The 27,635-nt window shown below is 43.7% G+C and overlaps 1 protein-coding gene across 2 annotated transcripts; it reads left to right on the plus strand.

The window, feature by feature from the left end:
• Nucleotides 1-221: 221 nt before the first annotated feature.
• Nucleotides 222-27,362, plus strand: LOC146682450 (ATP-dependent chromatin remodeler CHD4-like). Of its 2 annotated transcripts, none has more exons than XM_085445199.1 (41): nt 222-524; nt 942-1,093; nt 4,451-4,560; nt 4,754-4,996; nt 8,617-8,735; nt 9,316-9,581; nt 9,707-9,837; nt 10,266-10,404; nt 12,100-12,269; nt 12,636-12,869; nt 13,534-13,737; nt 13,819-14,027; nt 14,816-14,947; nt 15,024-15,123; nt 17,042-17,233; nt 17,947-18,147; nt 18,262-18,399; nt 18,682-18,803; nt 18,906-19,079; nt 19,167-19,308; nt 19,437-19,568; nt 19,663-19,780; nt 20,082-20,206; nt 20,284-20,376; nt 20,468-20,606; nt 20,692-20,861; nt 20,950-21,127; nt 21,962-22,051; nt 22,442-22,533; nt 22,719-22,852; nt 22,987-23,131; nt 24,608-24,761; nt 24,883-24,974; nt 25,057-25,303; nt 25,439-25,501; nt 25,589-25,768; nt 25,845-25,953; nt 26,062-26,194; nt 26,388-26,583; nt 26,743-26,912; nt 26,989-27,362. In XM_085445199.1, the coding sequence occupies exons 2-41, from the start codon at nt 1,033-1,035 to the stop codon at nt 27,001-27,003; spliced, it is 5,862 nt and encodes a 1,953-aa protein (XP_085301325.1). In that variant the 5' UTR covers nt 222-524; nt 942-1,032; the 3' UTR covers nt 27,004-27,362. The 2 variants fall into 2 exon arrangements, with proteins under 2 accessions (XP_085301325.1, XP_085301324.1); XM_085445198.1 differs by having other exon boundaries at nt 223-524; nt 25,436-25,501.
• Nucleotides 27,363-27,635: the final 273 nt, after the last annotated feature.

A 27,635-nucleotide genomic window follows, 5' to 3' on the forward strand; every position in this document is an offset into this window, starting at 1 on the left:
GTGACTGTGCTCATTACTATTATGGGATGCCACACGGGGGTGGGAGGGGGACGTCTCCATGGTAACCCCGGTTGCTAAGGGAGGGGTGTAGGTGTGTGTGTGGAAGGAGGGGGGTGTGTGTTCGTGTATGCATAGAGGAATGGGGAAGAGGGGGGGGGGGTGGATTGACTATTATGGTCTGTACGTTGCAAGGTAACTATGCAGAGTGGGGGAGGGGTCAGTGAAGTGTGTGTGTATGTGTGGTAGTGGTGGAGGAGGGGGGGCATATTATGGGATGCCTGCCCCCTGATCTCTTTGTGTATGTGTGCGCGCGCGCGCGAGCGGGGTGTGTGTAGTGTGCAAGGAAGAGAAAGAGGAGACGGCGTCGTGCGCACACGCTGCTGCTACACACAAAAAACCACGGAAATATATTTAAATTGTTAAGATAACGGTGTACATACAAGAAAAAAGAGCCTCTAAGTGCTGACCGGCGAACAAACTGAGCCCGGAGTTACTGTTTTTGGAGCCGGTGTGGGACTCAAGTTGTGAGTATCAGTTTTTATTGTTTGTGGGTTTTACTTGAGTCAGGCTGGTTGGGATGCCGGGTGGTTATAAAAGAACCCACCGTGAGGTATTTTATGGGGTAGATATGAGCGTGTGAGGGGGTCTTGTGTTTGATCTGAACCTGGCCGCCGGTCAAGCTCGGCTAGCACGCATGCTAATGAGACGGAAACTAACGATAATGGCAAGATGGCATGTTAGCGGAGATGGAGTGTGGGCTAATCTTTACGAGCTGTCCAAAGTTAGAGTTATTGTCCAAAAAGAAACCTCGTGTGGGGATTGTTTATTGTCCTGATTGCTGTCTTATGTATATTCACTTCCTTCCGCTCTCTTTTTTTTGTTCTTCTCTGCCCCCCACCCCCCCTACACTACAACACCTCCTCGACTTGGACGGACTCAAGCCTGGGTCAGAACTCTGGATTACCCTGGAAACTTTATTTAGTTAGCTAAACTGCTAGCTAACTAAAGAAAGAAAGTTTTCTGTTGTCCGCTATGTCTGCAAGCGACGATGAGAGGGATGAATACGGAGCCCCCGAGGACCGGTTAATGCACGGTAAGGCGAGGCTCATTTGTTAGCAGAGAATGCTAATGTTCACGCTGGGTTATGCGCTAGCATGAGCAGATGTTTTTGACATTCACATCAATCATGTTTGTTAGCATAATGCTAACTGCACAATGCGGCTAACTACCGGGTTGCTAACAGTAGCAAACCGGCTTCATTCGCGGCTGAGTATCGTTTTAGAAAGAAGTCCAGTTTTTACCACAACCTGAGACGGCATGGCTGGTGGTTGCATCGGAGTGAAGTCACGCCGACAAACCGGCATGTTCCCGGGGCCTAGCGTTAGCCAGCTACCGGTATTTTTACGTGTCGATGACAAGATGGAGGCAGCCAGTTAGCTTGAAAGCTGGCGGATGACGTTCAGCGGCGTCCCCCTCCTCATGGCCGGCGCCTTCGGTTTGAGTGTGCAAGGGGGGAAAAGTAATAATAATAATCATACGGAAAGGAAAAAACAACACCCAGCTTCTTATTTAACCGTTATTTATCCCCGATCACCTTTTAGTTTTTACGTGCAGGTGTGGCCGATGTTTACAGTGTGCTTAATTCCGACGAGCAGGCGCACCGTCCGCGATAGAACCGTTGAGAACAAACATTCAGCAAGTTAGCCGCAAATGCTAAAAATCGATCAAAAACGGTCCACTTTTTGTTCACGTGTTTTAAAGCTTTATAACAGCAATAAAACAAACGGTGCAAAAGACAACACACTGTAAAATCATTCTTCTTTTCATTAATAGCCATACAGAAACCAATTATTCAGGCTAGCCTTTATGCTCAGATGTCTTACAAAGGTCAAACATTTTCTAATAATTTTGTCTTTTAATTCATATTTTGTTGTTTCTAGTGTCAGTACCTGCTAACTGGTTCTGAAGTACCGCAACACGTTTTAACTATTTTTTTTGGGGTCTAATACTGCATAAGCTAAAACTGTGGAAAATCGTTTCCATTTTAGTAAAAAAACATGTCAGCATTCAGCTTTTATTAATAGATGCTGCAGCTGAAAAGACGGTTAAAAATTGCACAGCTTATAAGATATAGTGATCAACCATGGTTTCTAATTGATTGTCAGCAAAGGTGCCAAACAAGTAAAAGACAAGTGGGGAAAAAATCACCAGTGCAATTAATCGAAAATTACCATTAGTTGAAGCTTTCAAAAATGACAAAAACAAAATAATGTGGTTCAAAAATGTTTTTCTGATAAACACATCTTGATTCATGAGAGTAAAAGTAAAATCTCTGCAGCTGTAAAGAAAAATGACAGATAATCAACAAAGGGAGGACAAAAACAGAGTCCAGAAATATGCCTTTGAATTACTCATGCACAATCAACAGCCAGTTATTAATTTTGCACTGGAATTGTATATAGGATGTATAATAATGTAGCTGAATAGCTGGTGAGTTATTTTCTATTGACTGCAGTAGAGTTTGGTGCAATTTATAGATTGAATTTAAGTTCTTGACACAGTTTTTTTTTAATCTGTCAAAGTTCCTTTTGTGTCTTTGTTAGTGTCCTTTTTTGCACAGCTCAGAATGAATGTCATATGCAGTCTTTAGTTTTTCAAACTTCTGAGTTTCTATTAAGTGAAAATCTTCTAATTTAAAATTTGTTTTCCATCAGGAGTCATATTAGGTCTTCACAAGCACAGATCCCACAGGGATAAATCAGAGTACACAAAATTAGGTCTTTATATCTGTGGAGTAAAATCATCTGTGACGCAAAATCTGGTCTTTGTCCATAAAACATGCTTTTCTCACGCTTTGCATCAAATAGAAAATTCTATCACTGTGCTCATAAGGAGCTCTTTGTGTTAAACACTTGAATCAGATTCGAATAATTTTTCTTATCAGCTACAGCTGTGTTTCCACCTACCTACACAAAGCTCAGTTACCTCTATTGACCCAAAAAGTCCCATCTCATTAAATTGTCTTCCTTTCCAGGTGCATCTTTGATGGCGACTTGCCATTTGCTTCTTACTGTAGTCCATTACATTAATAAGCGCTCAGTGCCAGATACTGGATCGAGATTTTTGCTGTTTGTGAGGCCTGCAGGGGTGTGGTTAAATCATCCTGATGAATCAGTTGTAAATGATGTTTTTAACCTCTAGAGCCAAACTCATTAGTCACTCCCCCTCTGAGGGCAACTTGTGTAACTGGAAAGTAACTCAGATTACTAGTTTAACTGCTAACATCACAGGTCTTTAATTCCAGACATCTAACTGTGGATAACTTAAATGCTTTCTGACACTGAGTGAGACAGATGAAAACCCAGACTTTATTTTTTGTTTTTGATTACTGCAAAAAGGAGAAATTTGGTTACTTTCTATTTTATTGTACAAATAGAAACAATCAAGTCTTCTCAACACTTTTGTCCTTTTGTTAACACGACTGTTGAGCCAAGGGTCAAGTGTTCAGTGTACAGGGTGATAAGTAAACAAAACAAGACCCAGATGAAAATGACCTTAAATCTCACTAGCACCCCAGAAATAATTTGAACTGTTACAGCAAGTTGCAGGTTACTCATTGGCTACTCAAACCTCAGATGTTTCTGCACCCTGAAGCTTGAGATCATCGTTTAGATGAGCTGGTGCCAGAGATTCAGTTGTGACAATCTGCTGCTGATCGATAGGTGTTGCTTCTCTGAAAACTGTAGCTGATCAGTGTTGTTGTAGAAAATGTTGAAACGGAAAACCCAATGATTGTTTGTTTATTGTTTTATTTTTCTCCAAAGTAAATTGTTGTATTAGCCCTCCTCTATCAGTTACAAATCTCTTTGCTTCTGCATTGATTGACACAACTGTACGCAAAGATCAAACTGCGCAGACACCTGCATCTGTCACCTGGTTACAAAAATCAAGAGTTGCACAAAAAAACACACCAAACGGCACCAACAAGGGAACTTGCCAGCATGAAGGTGGCATAAGCGAGCATAAACTAAGAGTAGCGTAGCAGACTCAAACATGTTCCAGAGAATATAAATCTGCCTTGTGGGAAGCAGTTAAAGGGGAATTCCCTCTAGTTTTAAGATATTTGAATTTCAGGCCCTGGGATCATAAAAGTCGACATCCGGAAACAAAGCTTCTTTACAAATTCTGTCATTTCATAGTTCCACTGTGATCTGTAACACGTGCCGTTTACCTGTGAAATAGCTGAATCAAGAATTAAACAGTCGATGCAAGTATTTAGCAGCCTACAGCTGGTGTTGAGTTTCCAGCAGGATATGCAAGTGTCCTCCGATACGCATGTCATCTTCACGGCCAGCTGTTCATTGTTGTTATCTCTCGGCACAAACACTGACACACAGTTGCTCCTTTGTACACCTTAACAATGAAATTTCTCTGTTGGCCTGATCTGCAGATGACGAGGAAGGAGAGATCTCTGAGAATGAGACTCCGAAGGTGAGGAAGAAAAAGAAGGCAAAGAAGAGCAGAGAGAGCAAGGGCAGCAAGCGGCGGTCGCGCAGAGAGGTGAGGGGATTATCCAATTAATCTGGGGTGTTTGTATATATGGGGGTCTCTGGAGATCTAGTTTCAGTTCTGGATTAGAAAGATAAACATGTGATGCTGAGTAACTCTAGAACAGAAACCTACTAAAAGTTGACGATTTGTTTTCCGGTCATTTTGGGTCTCTGTTTGCTCACTGCCTTTCTCCTTTTTCCAGGAGCTGCCCATTAGCTCCCCAGAGCCCATGGACTTGGGCGGCGTAGATGATGGTGAAGATGGCGGCCCTGGCCAGCGCTCAGAGAGCGAGGGCAGCGACTACACTCCCGGGCGCAAGAAGAAGAAGAGAGCCAGCAGCGGCAAGGACAAGAAGAGGAACAGCGCCGCAGCGGAGAGGAGCGCCTCCAAGAAGAAAGAACCAGAACCAGAGGAGGATGAGGATGACGATGATGATGACGGCATGGTAAGAAAGGCGAGCAAAGAAGGTCCATGCACTTATAACACATTTAGTGCTTGTTGAAATTTTTGGTCACTTTGAAATACTTTGTTACAAAAATAATGCTGCTGACAACAGCTCTGTTATTCATCGCTGTTATGAGTAACAGAGTAAAAAACAAAACTTGCTATAGTTTCTCTGTACAGTTAAAAGGTTTGTTATTGGTTTAAAGTACCCTTCTCTCCTCTGCGAAGAGCAGGTATTGATAGTTGTACCTGTAATGGAGTCAGCAGCTGTTTAACAAACAGATTTGATGTAAGACGTGCTCAAACAAAGAGCCGATTCTGGCCAGTTCTGAGGCCGCCAGCCAATCGGGGTCCTTGTAGTTAATGACACTCAGTGCAACATAAGAGAGGGTGGATTGGGGTGTGTGAAGACATATGCTGTTACTATGGCAACATCACCCAACGCTGCACTACGCACTTGACCCTGCTTCTTTGTGGTTAGATAAACACAATTTGATTCATTGGGAGAGCTGCCCTGCATCAGGTCTGCAGCTCAGGCTGTGAGATGGGAAGCGAACGGAGCCAGGTGTTTTTATCAAACTGTTCACCTTTTTATTAGCATTTAAACTTCAAAAGAAACTGGCTTTAGAAGACAGCAGTTTAGAAGTTAAATTTCACTTATGATTCTGGCTTTAAAGAAAGAGAACATCTTTAGACAACAGAAGAAAAGGCTTTAAACTTTTGGAGGGATCATTAGCAGCTGCCTGCAGATGGAGTTATTTTTATTGGTTTGCGCTTTGCAGCGACCACAGTGTGCAGCTTCGGAGCTTTTCGGACATCTTGTTCAAAGTTCAGCAGATCTAAACTTCGACCTCTGCTGATGGAAAGGAGCCATCCAGCAGGCAGGGAAGACAAAATGGAGAAAAATCAGTTGTCTGAATTAACTGAATTTCTATCAACCTTAAGAGGGGAAAAAACATTAAAGAGCTGGTGATATTCAGTACTGGTTTCCTGAGGTGTGGGAGTACTGTGCTGCACAAGCCTTGTGGCCTCCCCATAACTTGGTGGAAGCTGAACATAAAGCCCAGCTCCCTATGGGGCTGCCCTGTGTCCCTCACCACTCTAATAATTGGATTAAATACTTGATTAGCATTTTTGCCATAATTGCCTGAAGTCTGCTTGCTGTAGAGATGAAATGGTTTACCTACTGTGATGAGTGATTTCCAGTCCCTTTTCTGGAAAAATGAGCCAAACATTTTGTGATTCCAGCTTCTAAATTGTGAAAAGTTCTGCTTTTCGTCATCTTATATGATAGACGCCTGAACTCTTAGATTTGCACCATTAAACAGTTTGTATTTTAAGCAATCAAAGGGATCAACGTCACCTCATGAATGGCCTCATTGCCCTGGGCCAGTAAAGAAGTACAGTGATCCTGTGCAGCAAACTCACTGAAATGAAGCCTCTCCAAGTAACTTCTTCTCCCACCTGGTGTTCTCACATTAAAATACCACTGAACGTCTTTCATTAAACCACCTGTGCGGGTAGTTTAAATCTGAAAAGTATTGTTTGTTGTTTTTTTGCTCCCATCCACTGTTGATGTTTTCAGTTTTCACCCACCATAAAAGCTGTTTGAATGCAGATGAACTGCTTCAAATTTCTTAGAAACTTTGCAGTATCCAGCTGCAGCATACAGGAGGCAGTGTTTACTCCACTGTGCTTATTTCAAGGCTTTAGTTACTTGTTTTCCTTGAAGTATACAAATTGCGTACAAATTTATTAAAATGTCCATTTCTGTGGTCCAGAAAAAGCCTGATCTATTTGCCCAGAGGCCTTTTTCAGGGAAAAATCATGTTTGATGCTGAAACTCTCTAGTAATAGTTTGTTTATTTTGATAAAACAGGCTCTTGGTAGGATAAGAGTTGGACAGCAGGGGCAAAACTTCAGTGACAGTGTTTACTGTTGTCATCCTTCCGAACAGTGGCACAGGCCAAAAGGGACTTAGGACTCCCACCATGTGGTTCCCTTTGATGTTGTTTTGGTTTGCTGTGCACCTCCTGATTTTTGTAACCTTTCTAAGACAAATGGTTGATCTGCAGGTATTTGAATGGGAGGGCTGTAATGATGTGGAGTGATCAGTGAGTCAGCTGTAACCACAGCATCACACTGCAACTAATGATTATTTTTCATTTATCATTTAGTCATTAAAGAATCAAAGTAAGGACAAATTTCCATCAAACTCTTAAATCGCGTACACAAGTTATGATTGAGGTTTGTTTAACAAGGACAGGAAAGTGAGGAAAAAAACCAGCAGAACAACTAATAAATGAGTAAATTGTAAAGATTCTCATCAGGTTGGTGGTGATCTAATGGATTGACTCTACTCACACTGAATTATCAGCTTAATTAACAAACAGTCTGATGTAATTAAGTTTAATGGTCAGTGTCACTTTTGTTTCAGCATTTCGGTTGCTTGCTCGATGCTCATTTTGGAGCTTCTTCACGGGCCACTCAAACCCCTCGGGTCAGTGGAGTTGTTATTTCAGTTGCTGTGAAAAGGATGTTATTCCATGGATAATGTAAAAGTCTGTGGAATAATAATTTTGTATGTTGTGGGGTAAAATAAAGCCACAAACCACCTACTGGACTCTTTCTGATGTGCAGAAAGGGAACAAAAGTGCTTTTTTGTAGGAGGGGGGCTTTTTATGATGCTTAAGGGCACAGCAGCACCTTTTTTAAAAATCAAATTGAAACCCTGCTGGTTGGTTTTATGCTTCAGATTCATAAGTCACAGATGGTCCCACATGTTGGTCACTCGGTCTGTGTGTGATCAGTTGATGCAGGAGTTTATTGCGTAAAGCTTCTTTTTTTGGGAATAATGATGTTCCGAAATAAACACGCCTCCCGTTGTGTTGTGTCTGTGGCATGTACTGAATTGTGGTCGCTCTATTCAGCGGGTGCTTGATCTGCGCGCTCTGTTATCTGATCAGATCCATATTGATAACACTTTACAGCGCTAACGTGGTTTTGAGAAAACAGGAAGTTCTGGTCTTTGCATTATGCCAGGTTTTGAGACACTGTGGGCTTTTTTACCTGCGTCACAGGATGTTAGCAATAATGTTTTGTTCTTTTTTTTTAATTTTATTTTTTTGTAATGAAGAATGAATTTTGTTTCAATAAAGGCACCAAGTGGACCTGACTCATTGTTGTTTGCATATCAAAATGATTACGTTTTCATAGTTTTACCTGTCAGAGTAATGGCCCATTCCCACTCAAGGTATTTGTCATATTAAATAAAGAGCACAGGTGGTGTCGTCTACGACCCAAACCCAATTCGCAGGATGGATACAACCATTTTGTTTTTTTGTTTTATTTTTTTGTTTTTATTGTGTGGTGTTATTAAAGTGCACATTAAGCATTTCCTTGTGTGATACACTAACAGGGAACAGGCCTTTACTGTGTGGGGAGATCTTTTCTTTTGAATAGACTTTAGCGTTTCCCACAGTTGGATTCATTTTGTGGCGAGTGTGGGACATTAAAACAAAACATGTGAGAGGCATTAATACATTATCTTGTGTTTTCATTTGTGTCCATTTGTTTTTTATTTGATTTTAACAATTTGTTTTTGTATTTTTGTTTCTGCAGGAGCCAAAGTCGTCATCTCAGCTGCTGGATGACTGGGGCATGGAGGATATTGACCACGTCTTCACCGAGGAAGACTACCGCTCTCTGACTAACTACAAAGCCTTCAGCCAGTTTGTCAGGTACATGGACGGATGTGATATAAAGTGCTAGATAAATAAAAGTTCAAGTGTGTGGTATCGAGAGCTCGTACACGGTGCAGGTGTAACTGTTTGTTGACTTAGGGTTTTAAAGGGATGTTGGAGAAGAGTGCAACAAAAAGGTGGCAAAGTTAATTTTACCATCTCACGGAAAGTTGCCACTTCCACAGTCCAGGATCACCTGCATGGACTCGTCCAGTTGCAGGGAAAGAAGGAACAGCAAAAATATAAATAATGATAATTCAGTTTCCTGCTAATTTACACCGTAAATGCACAGAAACAACAGAAACCATCTCTAACTCCCAGCATTGCTTCTGTTACTCACTGTTCAGGATGTAACCGTGCAGACTTGTCTGCACAGCAGCTGATACCTAGTGAACACATGTGACCCACAGCAGCATCAAAACCACCAAAACATTGAACTTTGACTAAAATAAACTCTGTTAAAGAAACCCATCATGATCAGTAATCAGCGTGCAATCAGCTGTATGTGTACCATTCGTTTGATGCTAAATGAACTCGTACCCATTCTTAAAATTTTATTTCCTGACACCCGTCTCAGGCCCCTCATCGCTGCCAAGAACCCAAAGATCGCCGTGTCTAAGATGATGATGGTTCTGGGCGCAAAGTGGCGCGAGTTCAGCACCAACAACCCTCTGAGGGGAGCTGCTGCTGCCAACGCTGCCCTGGCTACCGCCAACGTGCCGGCTGCTGTTGACACCATGGTAGCAGAGGTCACGCCGCCCGCCGCAGCACAGCCACCTCCGGCGGAGCCTCCTCAGGCTCCTGCTCCCCCGCTCCGCAAGGCCAAGACCAAGGAAGGCAAAGGTATCCTGAGCAGGAGAGGTCACATGAAAGGCTAAAATATCAGCCTCCTGTATCTGTGTGACGCTAAACTGAGTTTTTCTTCTCTTCTTTTTTTTTTTCTTTTTTTTTTTTTCTCCCCCCGGCAGGTCCCAACGCCCGCAGGAAGTCAAAACCTGCACCAAAACCACAAGAGAAGAAGAATAATACGAAAACAAAGAAAGTGGCTCCTCTCAAAATCAAACTGGGGGGCCTCAACAGCAAGAGGAAACGCTCATCAGTAAGTATCAAAATATCATCATCATCATCATCATCTGCGTTTTTTGTTATTAAGCCCACCACTGTGCCCAGTATAGAATAGTGTTTTTAACCAGTTTATTAAAAAAGTGGGGAATGGGTATTAGTTGGAAAATTAGCTGTTCAATAAGGTAGTGCAGTAAGAGGCACAGGTCAAAGTTCATTCAAGCATTTCCGACGAGTCAGGTTACATCAGCTTGTTTAATGATACCCTGAAGCCAAGAACAAAGCTGTCTGTGCCTCTAACCATGAGGAATTTATTTTGCTTTTGCGTTTATTCGTTTTAATTAACTTTGTGTTACACGTTACTCCACGTAGCTTCAGAAGAAATCGTAAATCTTATTCTCTTAAGCTGAGGGAACCCTGTTGTATCCTAAACGTATCTTAAAATCTTTTGTCCCGTGTGCACAGAGCGAGGAGGATGAGCCCGACGTGGACAGTGATTTTGATAACGGCAGCATCAACAGTGTGGCGGTCTCCGAGGGGTCAAACAGTCGCAGCAGCCGCAGCAAAAAGAAGCCATCCAAGAGCAAACCCAAGAAGAAGAAAGGTGCGTCTTTAAGACTGAAACTAAGCTCAGGTGTGATGAGCCAGTGCTCCTGTGCTTGCTTAAACAGTTGCTGATGGGGCGTAGCGATTGAAGATTGCTGGTTAGCTGTGCGGTAATGACTGCGTTCGGGGTGAAGTATTAGAAGCGTGTGGCCTTCTTGACGACATGAGGAGGAGTGTGCACACACACATTAATCACTGCGACTGAGTCAGAGGAGTTTGGTATATTTAGAAGGACGATGTCTTCATCAGGCCTGTCGCCTGCTGATGCCTCTTCTGTAGCTGTTGTCACCGGTCGGATGACGTAGTGGATGGAGTCACATGAACTGAAAGAGGACGGAGTCCTCGCAGACACCCTGCTGCGTAGGCGTGGAAACGCTTTTAACTGGTTAAGGTTTTAGCTGCAGATGGAAAGTAAAATTTGCACTGGGAGATTATTGGATTACAGTTTTTGGCCGCGAGTGATTATGAAGGTAAGATAGTCGGAATATAATTATTACAACCTTTCATTTTCACTAAAAAGCAGTTTTGTTTTTGTTTTTTCCTTATAAATCTAATGCACAGATTTCTTGTAGAGCTGTGTGGTTCTGGCTGTAGAAACTCAGACTTGTGAGCACTTTTGATCATCTTGAGGACATTTGCCAGATGAGAAGGAGAGCCTGTTTCTGTAGGGGACGTAAGACTCCTGTAGAAGAACCTGTGGACAAATTACAAAGGCTGCCTGTGGCTCCTTTTTTTCCCCCCATCTGGATGTCTAAAGATCCTCAGAAACCACCGTGCTCTATGGTTGGTCCTGTGTTATCTAGGCCTCTTGTCGGCTCATCTCCATCCACAGATGCCCCGGTGGAGACCAGCGAGACACCTTCCTGTCAAAAACATCCTTATTTGAACCTTCAATCTTAAACTGGGAGACTTTGTCTCCTACTATGTGTACTATGTATTTCATTTGAATGTCCAAGGATAACTTTGGCGTGCTGACTGGAGTAGCCAGGAATCGAATCAATCAAATCAACCTCCTGTAGACCGTTTCTCCCTACTGATTTATAACTGTTTAACTATGTTTTATATCAAGATTAGTTATTTATCAAAATAATGATCATTGGGGTTCTACCATATTTGAGCAGCCCTACCCTAAGTGTACTGAAATACAAATGGTCAGTTTATTTATTTTATTTAATTTCACTGTTGTCCGTCGAAGGCACTGCAACTTTTCTTTGGCTTTTGTTCAGCCAGATTCAGGCAAGTGAGGTTTAACACACTCCTGTAGTTTGCGCAAATGTTTTGTTTTTGGTGACACTTTAGATTTTGATCAAACACTTTTAGCTCTTTTTTTTTTTTTTTTCTTTCCTCCCCACTAACCCAAACTTCATGTTACTGTTGACTTTGGTCAGCAGGCTGAAAATCTCAGTGTTTTTGTTTCTGGCTGTGTTTAGGTGTTTCGGTGGGATCTCTGTCTAAAACAGATAGTTACTTCATCCTAGTGAAGCCCGTCAGTTTCAGTCTGTTGGTGTCATTGAGAGAATCTGAGCTTGAGGGGAAAGAGTGACTCACTGAGTAGTTTTTTCTCTGACAAGCAACATAAACACACAGCTCAGTGTCATAAACACCGATCACGGATCACAGCGCGTATCACTTCCTGACTCTCTGTTAACGTGAGACGTTAGTGGGTGTAATACTTTTTGTCCTTCTTCATCAGACGTAGAAGATGGTGACGGCTATGAGACGGACCACCAGGACTACTGTGAGGTGTGCCAGCAGGGTGGGGAGATCATCCTGTGCGACACCTGTCCCAGAGCGTACCACATGGTCTGCCTGGACCCTGACATGGAGAAAGCACCGGAGGGCACCTGGAGCTGCCCGCACTGTGTAAGAAACTTCTTGACAACTTACTCCACCTTAAAAAAAAAAATTACCCTTCTGAAGGTCAGACAAAGCACATAAAGTGGCTTCAGTTGCTTAATAATGGACATTTTATTTTATAGTGGTAACATCAGGAGGTTCTAGCTTTCTGATGTTTAAATAAAAGTGCATCTGTTCGATCACAAAGTCTGGGTTCAAACATTTAAGCGACTTAAAAAATACCCAGATTTTCAGTGTGGAACGGTTACCATTTTTCTTTAATTTGTCACTGGTAACACAGTTTCATTTTTTTAAATCATTAGACACCAGTTAAAATAGTTGGAAACTGTTGTGATTAAAGGTCATAAAGCATAAACTGTCCTGCGATTGCAGGAAAAGGAGGGCATCCAGTGGGAAGCCAGAGAAGACGGCTCCGATGGTGAGGAGGACAACGGAGACGCGGGTGACATGGAGGAGGACGACCACCACATGGAGTTCTGCAGAGTTTGTAAAGATGGCGGAGAGCTGCTCTGCTGCGACTCGTGCCCCTCGTCGTACCACATCCACTGCCTCAACCCACCGCTCCCCGAGATCCCCAACGGGGAGTGGATCTGCCCCCGCTGCATGGTGAGCGACAGGACGGTCAGGGTTAAACGTGGTGATTGTACTAACATGCGTTATTATTATTTATTGATCATGTGGTCAGTTATGGGATTCTTTAAGTCACAGTGGTTTTAAAAATAAAAGAGCGAGAAGGAGGAAGGATTTGATAATATATAATACCTTGTGCATTATGTTAATATACTAGTTTCCTGTCAGTACCCTTGTTGAGTTTTGGCATAGTGGCACAAGTTCTCCACCAGTGCAGGTTTTGGTTGGGGAGATCTTCCAGAACACAAGGGAACAAGAACTACAGCGGTGGCCCAAAACGGCAGAGGTGGAGTTTGTTTGTTGGATACTCAAAGCCAATGAGTGACATCAGGGACCACAACAATAGTGACCTGACTAACCTGCCAGTAGGAAAACACTAGATGGGATGAAGTGGTGTTAGCTGGTTAGCAGTGATTGAGGGGATTGTCCACTAGTAAACCGATCATGTTGTTGTCATAGGCATTAAAAAAACATCTGTCCTCTCAAAAGTTCTTTGAAGTTTTTTGTAGCGATAACTTATTTTTAAAGCTGAAACTGTTTTTAAATTTTAGTGGCTCAACTGAATTTTTTTTCTTTTTCACCAGTTTTAATTAAAAGCATCCATAAAGACTTAAACCTTTACTGTCCCCCTCCCCTCCAGTGTCCACCCATGAAGGGGAAGGTCCAGAAAATCTTGACATGGCGCTGGGGAGACCCCCCTCCTCCCACACCGGTTCCCCGTCCCCCAGACCTCCCAGCCGATGCCCCCGACCCCGCCCCGCTGGCAGGGCGGCCCGAGAGGGAGTTCTTCGCCAAATGGTGCAACATGTCCTACTGGCACTGCTCGTGGGTCACGGAGCTCCAGGTGTGTACAGCTTCAGGAAAGCTTTAAATCTCTCTGATAGCTGAACCTCATCCTAAACTTTTTCTCGTGCATGTTGTGTAGCTGGAGCTGCACTGCCAAGTGATGTTCAGGAACTACCAGAGGAAGAACGACATGGAGGAGCCGCCCCCCATCGACTTTGGGGAAGGAGAGGAGGACAAGTGTGTCAAGAGGAAGAGCAAGGACCCCATGTATAAACATCTGGAGGAGAAATACCTCCGCTTTGGGATTAAGATGGAGTGGCTGATGGTTCATCGAATCCTTAACCACAGGTCAGTCTGACCTTCTTACAGACACAATGTTACACAGATTAGACTTCAGCTCTGATTCTGTACTATTCATAAACCATCAAAAAGAGTCACTTTTTCTATCAGAATAAATTATTTTGATTTAATTATAAACTTTTTTAGATTTTAGATTTTTAATTCAGTTCAATTCAATTTTATTTATATAGCGCCAAATCACAACAAAAGTCGCCTCAAGGCGCTTCATAGATACAGAGAAAAACCCAACAATCATATGACCCCCTATGAGCAAGCACTTTGGCGATAGTGGGAAGGAAAAACTCCCTTTTTAACAGGAAGAAACCTCCGGCAGAACCAGGCTCAGGGAGGGGTGGGGCCATCTGCGGCGATCGGTTGGGGTGAGAGAAGGAAGACAGGATAAAAGACATGCTGTGGAAGAGAGACAGAGGTTAATAACAGATATGATTCAATGCAGAGAGGTCTGTTAACACATAGTGAGTGAGGAAGGTGACTGGAAAGGGAAAAACTCAATGCATCATGGGAATCCCCCGGCAGCCTACGTCTATTGCAGCATAACTAAGGGAGGATTCAGGGTCACCTGGTCCAGCCTTTCCTTTTTGCTAAAGCATATAGTTAAGTTTGAAGCCTAATCTTAAAAGTAGAGATTGTGTAAACACTAATGAAGTAATCACACTATCTCTAAACTTATTCAATCTTAATTTTTGTCATTCTCACTGTTCTGGAGTGAACAATGTACTAAAGACAACAAGTAACTTTGATTAAATCTTCTGTGCCGGCTCTTCCCCCCCCCCCAGTGTGGACAGAAAAAATAACGTCCACTACCTGATCAAGTGGAGAGAGCTGCCGTACGACCAGGCGACCTGGGAGGCCGAGGACATGGACATACCCGAGTATGACCCGTACAAACAGCAGTACTGGAACCACAGGTGAGTTAAGTTCTGCACAGCTGTGTTAACAACCTGAAACTTGCCGCTTTTTACTCATAGTGCGTGTTTGTTCCAGAGAGCTGATGATGGGAGAGGAGGGAAGACCTGGGAAGAAGATAAAGGTGAAAGGAAGAGTGAAGCGGCCTGAAAGGCCTCCTGAGAACCCGGTGATCGATGTAAGTTGGAATTAATGAGTCTTTGTGAGGGAATGAGTCCTAAAACTCAGACATTACCAAGAGTCAGTGGGTTTTAGGTGACTTTATGCTCGCTGCACTGGTCACAACTAGAGCAGGGCAATATGGCCAAAAAAATTTTATCACGATATAGATTTGAAAATTTGCGATAACGATATAACTGACTATATAATTGATGCGAGACAAAATACAACTCCACAACTTTACTAGCGCGCACCCCCCCCCCCCCCCCCCCCTCCCATCCATTTATTTTCACTTAAACAAGCAGCTGTTTTTATGTGCATTAAAGCTCTATAAAAAGTAGAAATGGGCTGACATATCCTGAGCATAATCATATATAATATCCACTGAAGTTAAAACAAGGTGCTTTGCAACAATAAACTGCAGTGTGCCAAATAAAAAAATAAAAAAAAGTCCAATACATATTTGTCGGACCATAAGCTGCACGGGATTATAAGACACATTAAGAGAAACAAAGCAGTCAGATAAATCTTTATTAAACTTTATTAAACTCATTCTTCTTGCTTCCTCCACTTCTGTACCATTGATTCATTGATGCTGTATTCTATCACAGCTGCTCTATTCCCATGTGGTTGCAGTATATTAATGACTAACTTCGTATTGTGGATGGATTATCTCAGTTGTTCTCCTGACTGAAGTTTGGTCCGTTTACAGCATCCTGCCATGCGATTGTATTTGTCTCTAACCATCAGGAACCTTCACGTTAACTTTTATTGAGTGGAAAAAAGTTAGTGTTCATCCTCCAGCTTCACTGTTTATGTTATGCTAACATAGCTGTGTCGCTAGCGATCACGTAGCACATCATTATATACCAGCTAGCCCAACTTCAGTAACCCTACAAACGTCACTGCTGTTTAGTTTTCTGTCTTCATTTATGTTGGAAGTGATAGCAGAGCTGTACCTTTTAATTTTTTCAGAAATCTCTCTGTCAGAACATGCTATATCATGTTTAGGTAACTAACAAAACAAGCGAGCTAACTTCCTGCTAACTTCTAACTCCGTTAAATGTAATAAATGCTGTTTCCATGGATGCCTGGATGTTAAACTTCATAGTTACACCTGGTAAACCAGCAATGCTGATCGTTTTTTAAAAGGTGAAAGAATTTAGTTGGTCTTTCTAAGTTCTGGTTACCATTTACTGGAACATTTGGGAATTCAAATTCAACAACAATTATCTAAAAGCACAAAAATAACCCTGATGCATGAACATCCTCCAAAACTGCTCAGTTTGCCTCTAAAATGGACTGTTTTTTTAATACAGTAAAACTAAATGGCACTCAACTAGGAAGTGTTTTCTTTCTACCATTGACATCCATCAACTGACATCTTCGTGGTTGGTTTTTCGCAACTTTGAGGTCAATTGCCATTTAGTTCCATATGATTCATGAGAAAGCCAGTACCTCCAGAACTGGATGAGCCGCATTCCAAAATGCAGATGAATAAATCCCTACAAGAACCAGAGGGAAGAAAATGTTTAAATGAGGTTATGTGCCCTCAAACTCTTCCTGACATTCCTGAGGCCTGGCTGTCTTTGGTGAGGTGGGCTTCTTTTCCTCTGTTGTGGGAGCGTGGGGGTCGGGCATCAGCTCTTTGGAGCTGGGCTGTCCTGTGCCACCGCGGCTGTGTCCTGGCACCCCAATGGTGCCAGCTGGTTTCAGTTCTGGGCTGTGGGTCTGTTCATTGTCCCTCAGCTCCTACACTACTGTGGGTCCCTGCTGTGCCCACGTAGAGTTTCTGGGTGGTCTTGATGTCAGACTTCCTGTAGTTATAAATTTATATTTTCTTTAAATAAAATAAAAAAAATTCCTGATATTCCTGATTGTAGGGCGCCTTGATTGCGTCTGCCCTTGTTTATAAATTGTAATTCTTCCGTTTCCAGCCCACCATCAAATTTGAGCGTCAGCCAGAATATCTGGACAGCACGGGGGGGACGCTGCACCCCTACCAGCTGGAGGGTCTCAACTGGCTGCGGTTCTCGTGGGCTCAGGGCACCGACACCATCCTGGCCGATGAGATGGGTCTGGGCAAGACGGTGCAGACCGCCGTCTTCCTTTACTCGCTGTATAAAGAGGTGAGTGGCTGTGAGAAGCTGGATTCTGTTATACCCCTGTGGCGCCGCACATGCTGAAGCTGTAACTGTATATCTTCTTCTGTGGTTAGAAAGCTTTGGGTCTAGCTCTTCTCCGCCTTTTTGTTGGAAATTTGAGCTTCTACTCGAACTAGACTTAAACAGTTTTACTTATGTGATTTTTATTTCTTTTTTTTGTTGAATTTAGTTTGAGATGAATTAATGAAATGAATTTTTCGTTCAGTGCTACAACTCAGCGGTGCTCTGTGTGGCTACGTTATGTCTGTAGGTGGCTGTCATCCTATTGGCTAGCAGCCATCCAGCCATTTTGTATAAACCAGGTGAAATCTGACGACATTAAGCTGGATCAGAAACTGTAAACCACCACTCATCATATGTGCGGCTGCTGCCACCTGAAGGTGGGAGGCCAGAATGCACTTCCTGCAAACTTCCTCCAACTGAACTTACTAGGATTTTATTGACAATATTTTTAGTTTCTTTATTGATTTGTGGGAAAAGCAGCTTAAATATGCTGTAATGCACAGAATATTTTACAGATTAGTTAAATTTGGGAATCCCAAGAGTTTGAACACTTTTATTTACCAGGTGGAGTTAAGACCAGTGGGTCTGGGGCAAAGGTCGTTGGTCATTAAGTGAAGCGCTGGTGACCTTCATCTGTATGATGCTTTACACTCACTTCTCGTCTCCTCATCCAGGGTCACTCCAAAGGGCCGTTCCTGGTCAGCGCGCCCCTCTCCACCATCATCAACTGGGAGAGAGAGTTTGAGATGTGGGCGCCTGACATGTACGTAGTGACATACATCGGAGACAAGGACAGCAGAGCCGTCATCCGGGAGAACGAGTTCTCCTTCGAGGATAACGCCGTCCGAGGAGGCAAGAAGGCCTCCAGGATGAAGGTAAGGAGATGGCGGCGTGAGTGGAAATCCGTAAAACAAATAGCAAAAAAAAGAAACCGCAGAAAAAAAGTGTGTTCAAACTTGAGTTTGAGTTTTGGCGATTTCCTCCAACAGAAAGATGTATCCATCAAGTTCCACGTTCTGCTGACGTCCTACGAGTTGATCACCATCGACATGGCCGTCCTGGGCTCCATAGATTGGGCCTGTCTGGTGGTGGACGAGGCCCACAGGCTAAAAAACAACCAATCAAAGGTACAACACACAGGGGATGGGCGCTTTCGCACAAGCGAATCATTTTTCAGCAACAACGCGGGCAATAAAAATCCCAGACTGTAATAACAAAACAAAGAAAAGCTGTTCTGTGGTTGAATCAGAAGTTTATCTGAATCATCGGTCTGCTTGTCGGCATGGTTACTTGAAACAGCTGTAATAAATCTGTTGTGAGTGCGTCTGAATTGAAAACATGTGCAGCTGCCTGTGAATTCTCACTCAGCCTGATCCTGTTATAAACATTTTTGTTTCCCCCTGCTGTAGTTTTTCCGGGTGTTGAACAACTACTCCCTGCAGCACAAACTGCTGCTGACTGGAACTCCTCTGCAGAACAACCTCGAGGAGCTTTTCCACCTGCTCAACTTCCTCACGCCCGAGAGGTTCAGGTGAGCCTGAGCTCTGTTGTAAAAATGTATCGCTTTACTGTCAGATAAGTAAAGGAATACCTCACGTGTGATCTGGTTTCTCTGTCATTTCTTTTTCTGCAGTAAGTTGGAGATCTTCTTGGAGGAGTTTGCCGACATTGCCAAGGAGGACCAGATCAAGAAGCTACACGACATGCTGGGTCCGCACATGCTCAGGAGGCTGAAGGCTGACGTCTTCAAGCACATGCCCTCCAAGACTGAGCTCATCGTCAGAGTGGAGCTCAGCCAGCTGCAGAAGTGAGTGGGGTGGTTGGTACAGCAGCAGCTGTAGAAGAGAGGTCAGAGGAGTGGACATGAGGCTGAATGTTTGTGGTCTGTTTGCAGGAAATATTACAAATTTATCCTGACGAAAAACTTTGAGGCTTTGAACACCAAAGGAGGAGGAAACCAGGTTTCACTGCTCAACGTCGTCATGGACCTCAAAAAATGCTGCAACCACCCCTACCTCTTCCCCGGGGCTGCTATGGTACGACCCAAACACCAGGGAGAGACCATTTATTTAAGGAGGAGGCTGTGGACGGCTCCTACTGTTCTACCTTTGGACAAACCTTTTATGCAATTTATGAAACCTTAACATTTGATTGGTCCCAACAGGAAGCTCCAAAGATGCCCAACGGGATGTATGATGGAAATGCTCTCATCAAGTCTTCAGGGAAACTGATGTTACTGCAAAAGATGATGAGGAAGCTGAAGGAGGGAGGACACAGAGTGCTAGTTTTCTCTCAGGTACAACGCCGGACGTCTCAAACAATCTGATACTAAAGATAAATCAACTTGGAAGTCTTTATCTTAAACTAACCTTTCTATTTTTTTTCTGTAGATGACTAAAATGTTGGACTTGCTAGAAGACTTCCTGGAGAACGAAGGCTACAAGTACGAGAGGATTGACGGAGGAATCACAGGAGGGATGAGACAGGAGGCCATTGACAGATTCAATGGTGAGTTGATCCTTATCTCACCTGCTCTCTTCTCTTCCTTCACCTTTCATATCTTTTACACTCCTGTGTATCAACGCTGGATTCATCACACCTGGAAAAAACTGCTTTCCTATTGGAAAAACTGGAATAACGAATGAAAGCTTTGCAGGTTTTTTTTTTTTGGAACGCTGTCCAGGGGGTCGAATTGGGTCCTTTTATAGGGGGCAGAATGTAAACATCACCGGCTTTAGGATTGTTCCAGTTGATTCACTAAATCTGATTCTTGAAGCAACTTTATTCTCTTTCCTACTTCATCCTTCAGCTCCTGGTGCTCAGCAATTTGCCTTCCTGCTGTCGACGAGAGCCGGAGGGTTGGGAATCAATCTGGCTACTGCCGACACCGTCATCATCTACGACTCGGACTGGAATCCGCACAATGACATCCAGGTACAGTCGCAGAGACATTAGTCATCACTCACACATTCACCCAAACTGCTTATTCATACGTGTATTTTTGCTTTCAGGCCTTCAGCAGAGCTCATCGTATCGGTCAAAACAAGAAGGTGATGATCTACCGATTCGTCACCAAGGCCTCAGTGGAGGAGAGGATTACTCAGGTAAATATAAGCAGAGTCCCACAGAGTTGAAATCTTGGCTGGTTGCTCTTATAAAATTTCCCTCTCTCCTTACCTGCTCTGCTCTCTCCAGGTTGCCAAGAAGAAGATGATGCTGACTCACCTGGTGGTCCGGCCTGGCCTCGGATCCAAGACGGGCTCCATGTCCAAGCAGGAGCTGGATGACATCCTCAAGTTTGGAACAGAAGAGCTGTTCAAGGATGAGGGAGAAGGTGAGGGTGGAGGGAAGCTTGGGAGAAGACAACAGAAAGAGAGAGGGAGGGAAAATTATGTGAACTGAAGTCTGTGCGTCTGCAGGTGAGAACAAAGAGGAGGACAGCAGCATCATTCACTACGATGACAAAGCCATAGAGCGACTACTGGACAGGAACCAGGACGCCACTGACGACACGGAGCTGCAGAGCATGAATGAATACCTGAGCTCCTTCAAAGTGGCTCAATATGTGGTGAAAGATGAGGAGGAGGAGGTGAGCGCCTGAGCCCATCAGGAGTGACCTTCATACACCCAGCTCCCCTTTTGTCCTTTTAACCACCTTCGTCCTTCTTGTTGCTCAGGAGGAGGAGGTGCAGCGGGAGATCATTAAGCAGGAGGAGAGCGTGGATCCAGACTACTGGGAGAAGCTGCTGCGTCACCATTACGAGCAGCAGCAGGAGGATCTGGCCCGAAACCTGGGCAAAGGCAAACGTATCCGCAAGCAGGTCAACTACAACGACGGCTCTCAAGAAGACAGAGGTGAGAGGGCGTCTTCTTCTACTCCTCTTACTTTTTAGAGAGGGGAAAACAGTGTTTTATATGTATAAAATAAAATGGTCTAAGAACAGATTTAGTATTTTGTGCTCAAAATATTTGAGGAAAACGCACGGGTGTATTAGAGTTCAGAGTTTTCAGTGAGGAGTTTCTCCTCTGCTGAGGGGGAAGCTTGAGTTTAAGGTCACTTCTCTCTTCAAGTGTCTCTAATGATGTCGTTGGTCGCTTTACATAAGGAAGAAGGGTTTTCGCTTCTCTTCATGGCTCACTGAAAAAGAAAAACACCTGATGAAATGGATTTTGAACATTTAATGAAAAATAAAAACGGGAACATCCATCCTCCTGTGCTGCCTCCTCACATGCCCCTCCCCCCTTTTCTCCTCCTCCTCACGTTTCACCTTCTTTTTCCATTTCCCCTTTTTCTTCTTCTTCTAACACCCCTCCCCATTACCCATTTCTATGATGAGTCCCCCCCCCCCCCCTTTGACTTCACCTTTGACCTTTGGTTAAAAAAAAAAAAGGAGAACTTTTCTGAAAAACTTGTAGGATTTTCAAATTTATAACATCTACTAGGAGACTGATCACTCCCTCTCCCCAGGGTTTTGCTCTACTGCTTCTTTCTCCTTCCCACCTCCCTCATTTCTCCTGCTCCTCCCCCTTTGAATGGGACTTCTGGTGAAGGGGAGCAGTGCTCAAAGAATCTCAGCCTGATTTATAAGAAAAACTGTAGATTACATGAAACAAGCTGTGGTTGGTGTGCGTACGTGCAGATAGAGAAATGATGAAATTTAAATCTTCCTTTTTACTTTTGTCTCAAAGCTGATTGGCAGGATGACCAGTCAGATGGCCAATCAGATTACTCGGTGGCATCTGAGGAGGGCGATGAGGACTTTGACGAGAGATCAGAAGGTAAAAACTTGGTTAACTTGTTTCCTGAGGTCCAGGATGAAATGTTTAAGATTTGCTCTCTACATTTAAAGCAGTCTAATTAGTGCTGGTTACTTCACAAGTACATAAAAACAGGATCTCCAGCTTCACTTACTCACAAAATTGTTCTGTTTTAAAAAATATTTTTTGGAAAAGTGACTCATGTTAAACCTGCAGAACAGAATAACTAAAGGTTTAAACGACAGACAAGAGAAACTGAATGTATTCTAAGCTTTTAACTCAATAAACTCTGAATGTCATTCTGTAGACGGAAAAGGGAAACATTAATTTTGAGTGTTGCAGCACAGTCTGCCTCCCTGCAGAGTGTTTCTTATCATCTGTAAAATCACCAGCGTTGTTTCCTCTCTGCAGCCAACTCTCGCAGGCCGAGCAGGAAGGGCCTGAGGAACGACAAAGACAAACCGCTGCCTCCCCTGCTGGCCAGGGTGGGGGGCAACATCGAGGTGAGCGTCTCAGAGACTCAAAGCTTCAAACATCTCAGATTATAAGTGTATCAGTGGTGACCTTGTTCTTTGAATAGTCTTTAAGGTATAATGGTGGTATATCTCAAAACTCAACTATCGTGGATCTTATGACTGTTTGTTCTCTGTATGTAAACTCTGATGTTTACCCCTCTGACGTTTCCCAGGTTTTGGGCTTCAACTCTCGGCAGAGGAAGGCCTTCCTGAACGCAGTGATGCGTTATGGGATGCCCCCACAAGACGCCTTCACCACCCAGTGGCTGGTCCGAGACCTGCGAGGGAAATCTGAGAAAGAATTCAAGTGAGGATCGCAGCTTAAATACAAACACGTGGCTTCCACTGAAGACAGTGAAGTGCTCATCAAGGTGGTCTTCTGCCACATTTTAAACTGATGTAATAAAGCTTTTTATTGCTTCATCTTTTAAACTCCCTCAGGGCCTACGTGTCTTTGTTTATGCGTCACCTCTGTGAGCCCGGAGCCGACGGGGCCGAGACCTTTGCGGACGGCGTCCCCAGAGAAGGGCTGTCTCGGCAGCACGTCCTCACCCGCATCGGAGTCATGTCACTTATTCGCAAAAAGGTAATGAAGGCACTCTTTCTTTCATTTTGTAATAAGAGGCTAACAGCTGTAGATCGCCTTAGGGTTGGTTCATACGCTTGTTTTGAAGAACTTGGTTTGTTTGTTTTGTTGGAAATGCATTTGAAGCTAGAAATGAACCAGCAGTCTGCAGCAGGAATTTGATTCTCTGCTGTCTTCATAGTTCCACTTGTGCTTTCAGGCTCTTTCTATGTGTAAAAACTGTTACCAGTCACTTAAAAGTACAGTTAACCTCCGACACTTTGGCTCATCGGACCAAAAACAAAACTTTTTTCCATCTTCAACTAATGAGAGGTATTTGAGGATGAGTGTATGTTTTCTTTTTATTCTCTCTGTGTAAACTCAGTCAAGCTTTCCTATTTTTTCTTACTAAACTGGGATGACTGGGTTTGTTGGAGTATAGCAGTATAACATTTTATTCAACAGGGTTTTGCAATTTTTGCTTTTAAATCTAGGTTGACTTTACCTGCAGGGACCCTGGACACACAAATAACTGAAAAAGGAAAACAAATTACGCTTAAAAGAAACTTTGTCTGAATATTTCTCAGTTTTTTCTTAATTATTTTCTTTAAAAATCATTAACAACCTTTTAGAGTTAAATAAAACTCTGCGCCTGTAACATCTTCACTGTTTTGAACTCAACATTATGCACTCCACACTGTATATAAATGCCACTTGTTTTGCACATATTCAACTCTGTATATTTTATATATATATATAATTTTTTTTTTTTTTTTTTTTTTTTTACTATTTAATTTGTAAAAATGTGTGTGTATACACACACACACACACACGAAAATATTTAGTATACACATCCAGAAATGCATACACTATTATATATTGTACATATATTTATTAGTTTCAGGTTGGCCATTCTTGTATTTTGCTCGTTTGTGTTGTTGTGTTTGCACATCTCTGTTGCTTGTGGGGCTCGCACACAAGAATTTCACTCGCATGTGCTGTGCCAGTGTGCCTGCACATGTGATGTGACAATAAAAGTGATTTGATTTGATTTTGATTTGATTTGAACTCCAGAGCTTGTAGGAGATCTGTTGTACTTGTTAGCTGCAGGCTGGGCTCCAGAGACCGTCTTTAGTGAACGAATGGAGTTGAAGCTTAAATGAGTTAAATCTGGTCTCAGGGGGGAAACTCTGGTTTTGTTTTATAAATGCAGCATTTCTAATGTGTTTGAAGTAAATGCCACTTCATTTAGAAGCTGGTAGGCGAAAAGTCAAAACTGAACAATTTCATGACACCCAGCGGTAAAATGCTGCCCCCTGGTGGTGAAAGCTTTGGTTAAAATATACAGAAGTTATTTAGAAAAACAAGGATGAAAATAAACTTGGTAATGTCATGTTCCCCAGAAATGCTTGATTTGAGATTTTTATTTTATTTTGTTTCTATTTAGTTTGAGCAACATGTAGAGACGTCTTGCTGACGCGCTCGCCTGTTTTCCAGGTTCAGGAGTTCGAGCACGTAAACGGCCAGTGGTCGATGCCCTGGATGGCCGAGCTGGAGGAGAACAAGAGGGCCGCGGCTCAGCCCGATTCTCCTGCAAAAACGCCGTCCACCGGCACCCCCGCCGACACGCAGCCCAACACACCTGTGCCAGGTAACACTCACACTAGAGCTAAACCAACAAATACACAAGTCATACAGGATACTCGATGTGTTTGTGATGAAAAATAAAGCGTATAAAAATAGAACAATATCACGAGATACTTTGTTTGTAGTCGACGACTCCTCGAAGGACTGTGAGAAGGACGTGAAGAAAGAGGGCGAGGCAGAGAAGAACGGTAAAGAGGCCGGAAAAACCAGCAACGAGGTAAAGACTGAGTGCTGTGAATGAAATCGGGTTTATGGAGTCGGAAGGAGGAAAGATTTTTAATCTTCCACGTCTGCGGCAGGTGATCGCCATCCCAGACGATGACGAGAAGAGTCCGTCAGCCGAGCAGGAGAAGAAGAACGGGGAGCCAATGGAGACGGACAAACCGAGCAATGGCGAAACGGAGGGCGTGAAAGAGAAAGAAGGCGAGAAGATGGAGGAAGGAGAGGGTGAGAAGAAGAGTCCAGAGGGAGCGGAGGAAACGAAGCCCCCCTCAGAGGCAAAGACAGAGGGGTCAGAGGTCAAACCTGAGGATGCAGAGGTCAAAGGTAAAACTAGTCACTCGGGATTCTTCCTGTTTTAATATATTTTTAAATAAAACTTTAGAGAGTAAGTGATAGAGATACACCTTGTTATTTGGTTACTAAGTTCTTCCTTTTTTTAAAAAATCTTGATTTCAGCAGAAGAAAAGAAGGAAGAGAAGACAGAAAAGATGGACACCACGCCTCCCGCAGATGAAAAGAAAGGTGCCGATGACGTTTCCTGCAGGGTTTCTCGGCGCTCTCTGACGCTCTGCTGTCGTTAATTGTGATTCCTTTTTCATCCTCCCGCAGATGTGAAGGAGGAGAAGGAGACTCAGAAACCAGTGGAATCGGCGGCCAAACTGCAGAACGGAGACGGCAACAAGGAGGGAACGGCATCGACCGCCGCTGCCACGGCGAGCGGGGCCAGCGAGGAGAAGAAGAAAGCCAAGACTCGGTTCATGTTCAACATCGCAGACGGAGGATTCACAGGTACACGCTGGCTCAGACTCGAGCACAACTCATTCGAATGTTTTCAATTCAACGCTGACTCACGTGTTTCTCTCAGAGCTCCACTCACTGTGGCAGAACGAGGAGCGCGCTGCCACGGTAACCAAGAAAACCAACGAGATCTGGCATCGCCGCCACGACTACTGGCTGCTGGCCGGCATCATACAGTATCCTTTGCACACCTGTCTGTCTGTTTGGCTTCCCTGGAGACTAAAACAATAGCACTTAATGTGAGATCAGAGTCTGTTGTTTCCTTTGACCTCTACCTCCTTCAGACACGGTTACGCCCGCTGGCAGGACATCCAGAACGACGTCAAGTTCGCCATCCTCAACGAGCCTTTTAAAGGAGAGATGAACAGAGGAAACTTCCTGGAAATCAAGAACAAGTTCCTCGCCAGAAGATTCAAGGTATGAAAGATTTGACTTTAAAGATATTTTTTTCTGATAAAGACTTGTTTCAGGTAAAGGACGACATCAACACTGTTTGTGTTTCTGATCGTTTTCTTCCACTCATCTGATATTCGATGTTACAGAGGAGATGGATCTTTGAACTGAGCAGAACATTTAAAATAAAATGACTCTTTGTTCGCCTCCGCTGCAGCTGTTGGAACAGGCGCTGGTGATCGAGGAGCAGCTGCGACGCGCCGCCTACCTCAACATGTCGGAGGACCCCTCCCACCCCTCCATGGCCCTCAACACCCGCTTCAGCGAGGTGGAGTGTCTGGCCGAGTCTCACCAGCACCTCAGCAAGGAGTCCATGTCCGGGAACAAACCGGCCAACGCCGTCCTGCACAAAGGTAACGTCGGCGAGCAGGCTTAGCTGTTTGTTTTTAGAGTCGCGCTGCTAAAAATGTCAACTTTGTCTGATTTTTAAGATAAAAGCACCTTGAGAACATTAAAATAAGTTGTGAAGAACCTCGAAAATAACTCTAATGTATGTGTCTGTCCTCCCTCAGTGCTGAAGCAGTTGGAGGAGCTGCTGAGTGACATGAAGGCGGACGTCACCCGGCTGCCTGCAACCATCGCCCGGATACCGCCGGTTGCAGTCCGACTCCAGATGTCTGAGAGGAACATCCTGAGCCGCTTGGCAAGCCGAGCACCTGAACCACAGCCGCAGACACAGCAGGTAACTCACACACACACACACACACACACACACACGACATCTCTCTGACCCCACCTCTCCGTTCCTCCCCCGGCAGATGTCGCAGCAGTGAGACTGAACGTCGGCTCTTTACCTCGAAAACCACCCCCTGCCTCACCTCGACATTCCTGATTGGTGCACAGGAGTAAGACAGACTTCGCGCCTCAAGCTTGAAGCCACGCCCACTTCACATTTTTTGGTTTTGTTTGTTTGTTTTGATTACCCCCACCCCTGAAAAAAAGGACTTTACAGATTTTTCCCCCCCCCGGAGGATCAAATCCCCCTCCCCTCCCCACCGAGAACGAGGCTGTGGACAGAAAAGCTGTTTTATTTTTTCCTCCATTTTTTTCAACTTCTGTATTAATATTATTGATATAATGTTATTATGATGGTTTTTTTTGGGACCTAAACAAAATAAAAAAATTAAATGAAGTTTTGTTGGAGCTTAAGTGATCCTCATAAAAACTCTGCCAACTTTTTATATCCGGTATAATTGTTTTTCTCTGTGTTGTAGCAGCAATGATGTTAAAGGAGGAGGTGTGAGTCCTGCACATGTGGCAGCTTTGTGACTTAAAGATGTGATTTGTTTTTGAGAATTTAAAAAATTAATTGGTCGAGTGAAAGAAAATGGAAGGATGAAAGGTGTTTACTGCTGTTGAAGCTTTACACACATTATGACTTTACTGTTTTTGTTCACTTTCTCGC

Source organism: Copadichromis virginalis, linkage group LG22 (assembly GCF_057382275.1).
Source record: "Copadichromis virginalis isolate Kocher_CV1m ecotype Utaka linkage group LG22, C_Virginalis_male_GT1.1, whole genome shotgun sequence".
NCBI classification, from domain to species: Eukaryota; Metazoa; Chordata; class Actinopteri; order Cichliformes; family Cichlidae; genus Copadichromis; species Copadichromis virginalis.

What these genes read in the sequence shown, in the direction of transcription:
- LOC146682450 (XM_085445198.1), top strand. Translation starts at nt 1,033, where the DNA reads ATGTCTGCAAGCGACGATGAGAGGGATGAATACGGAGCCCCCGAGGAC. An exon ending in GAGCTCAGCCAGCTGCAGAA is followed by an intron (nt 19,080 to 19,166) that starts GTGAGTGGGGTG and finishes GTCTGTTTGCAG; the next exon opens with GAAATATTACAAATTTATCC. An exon ending in CTTTGACGAGAGATCAGAAG is followed by an intron (nt 22,052 to 22,441) that starts GTAAAAACTTGG and finishes TCCTCTCTGCAG; the next exon opens with CCAACTCTCGCAGGCCGAGC.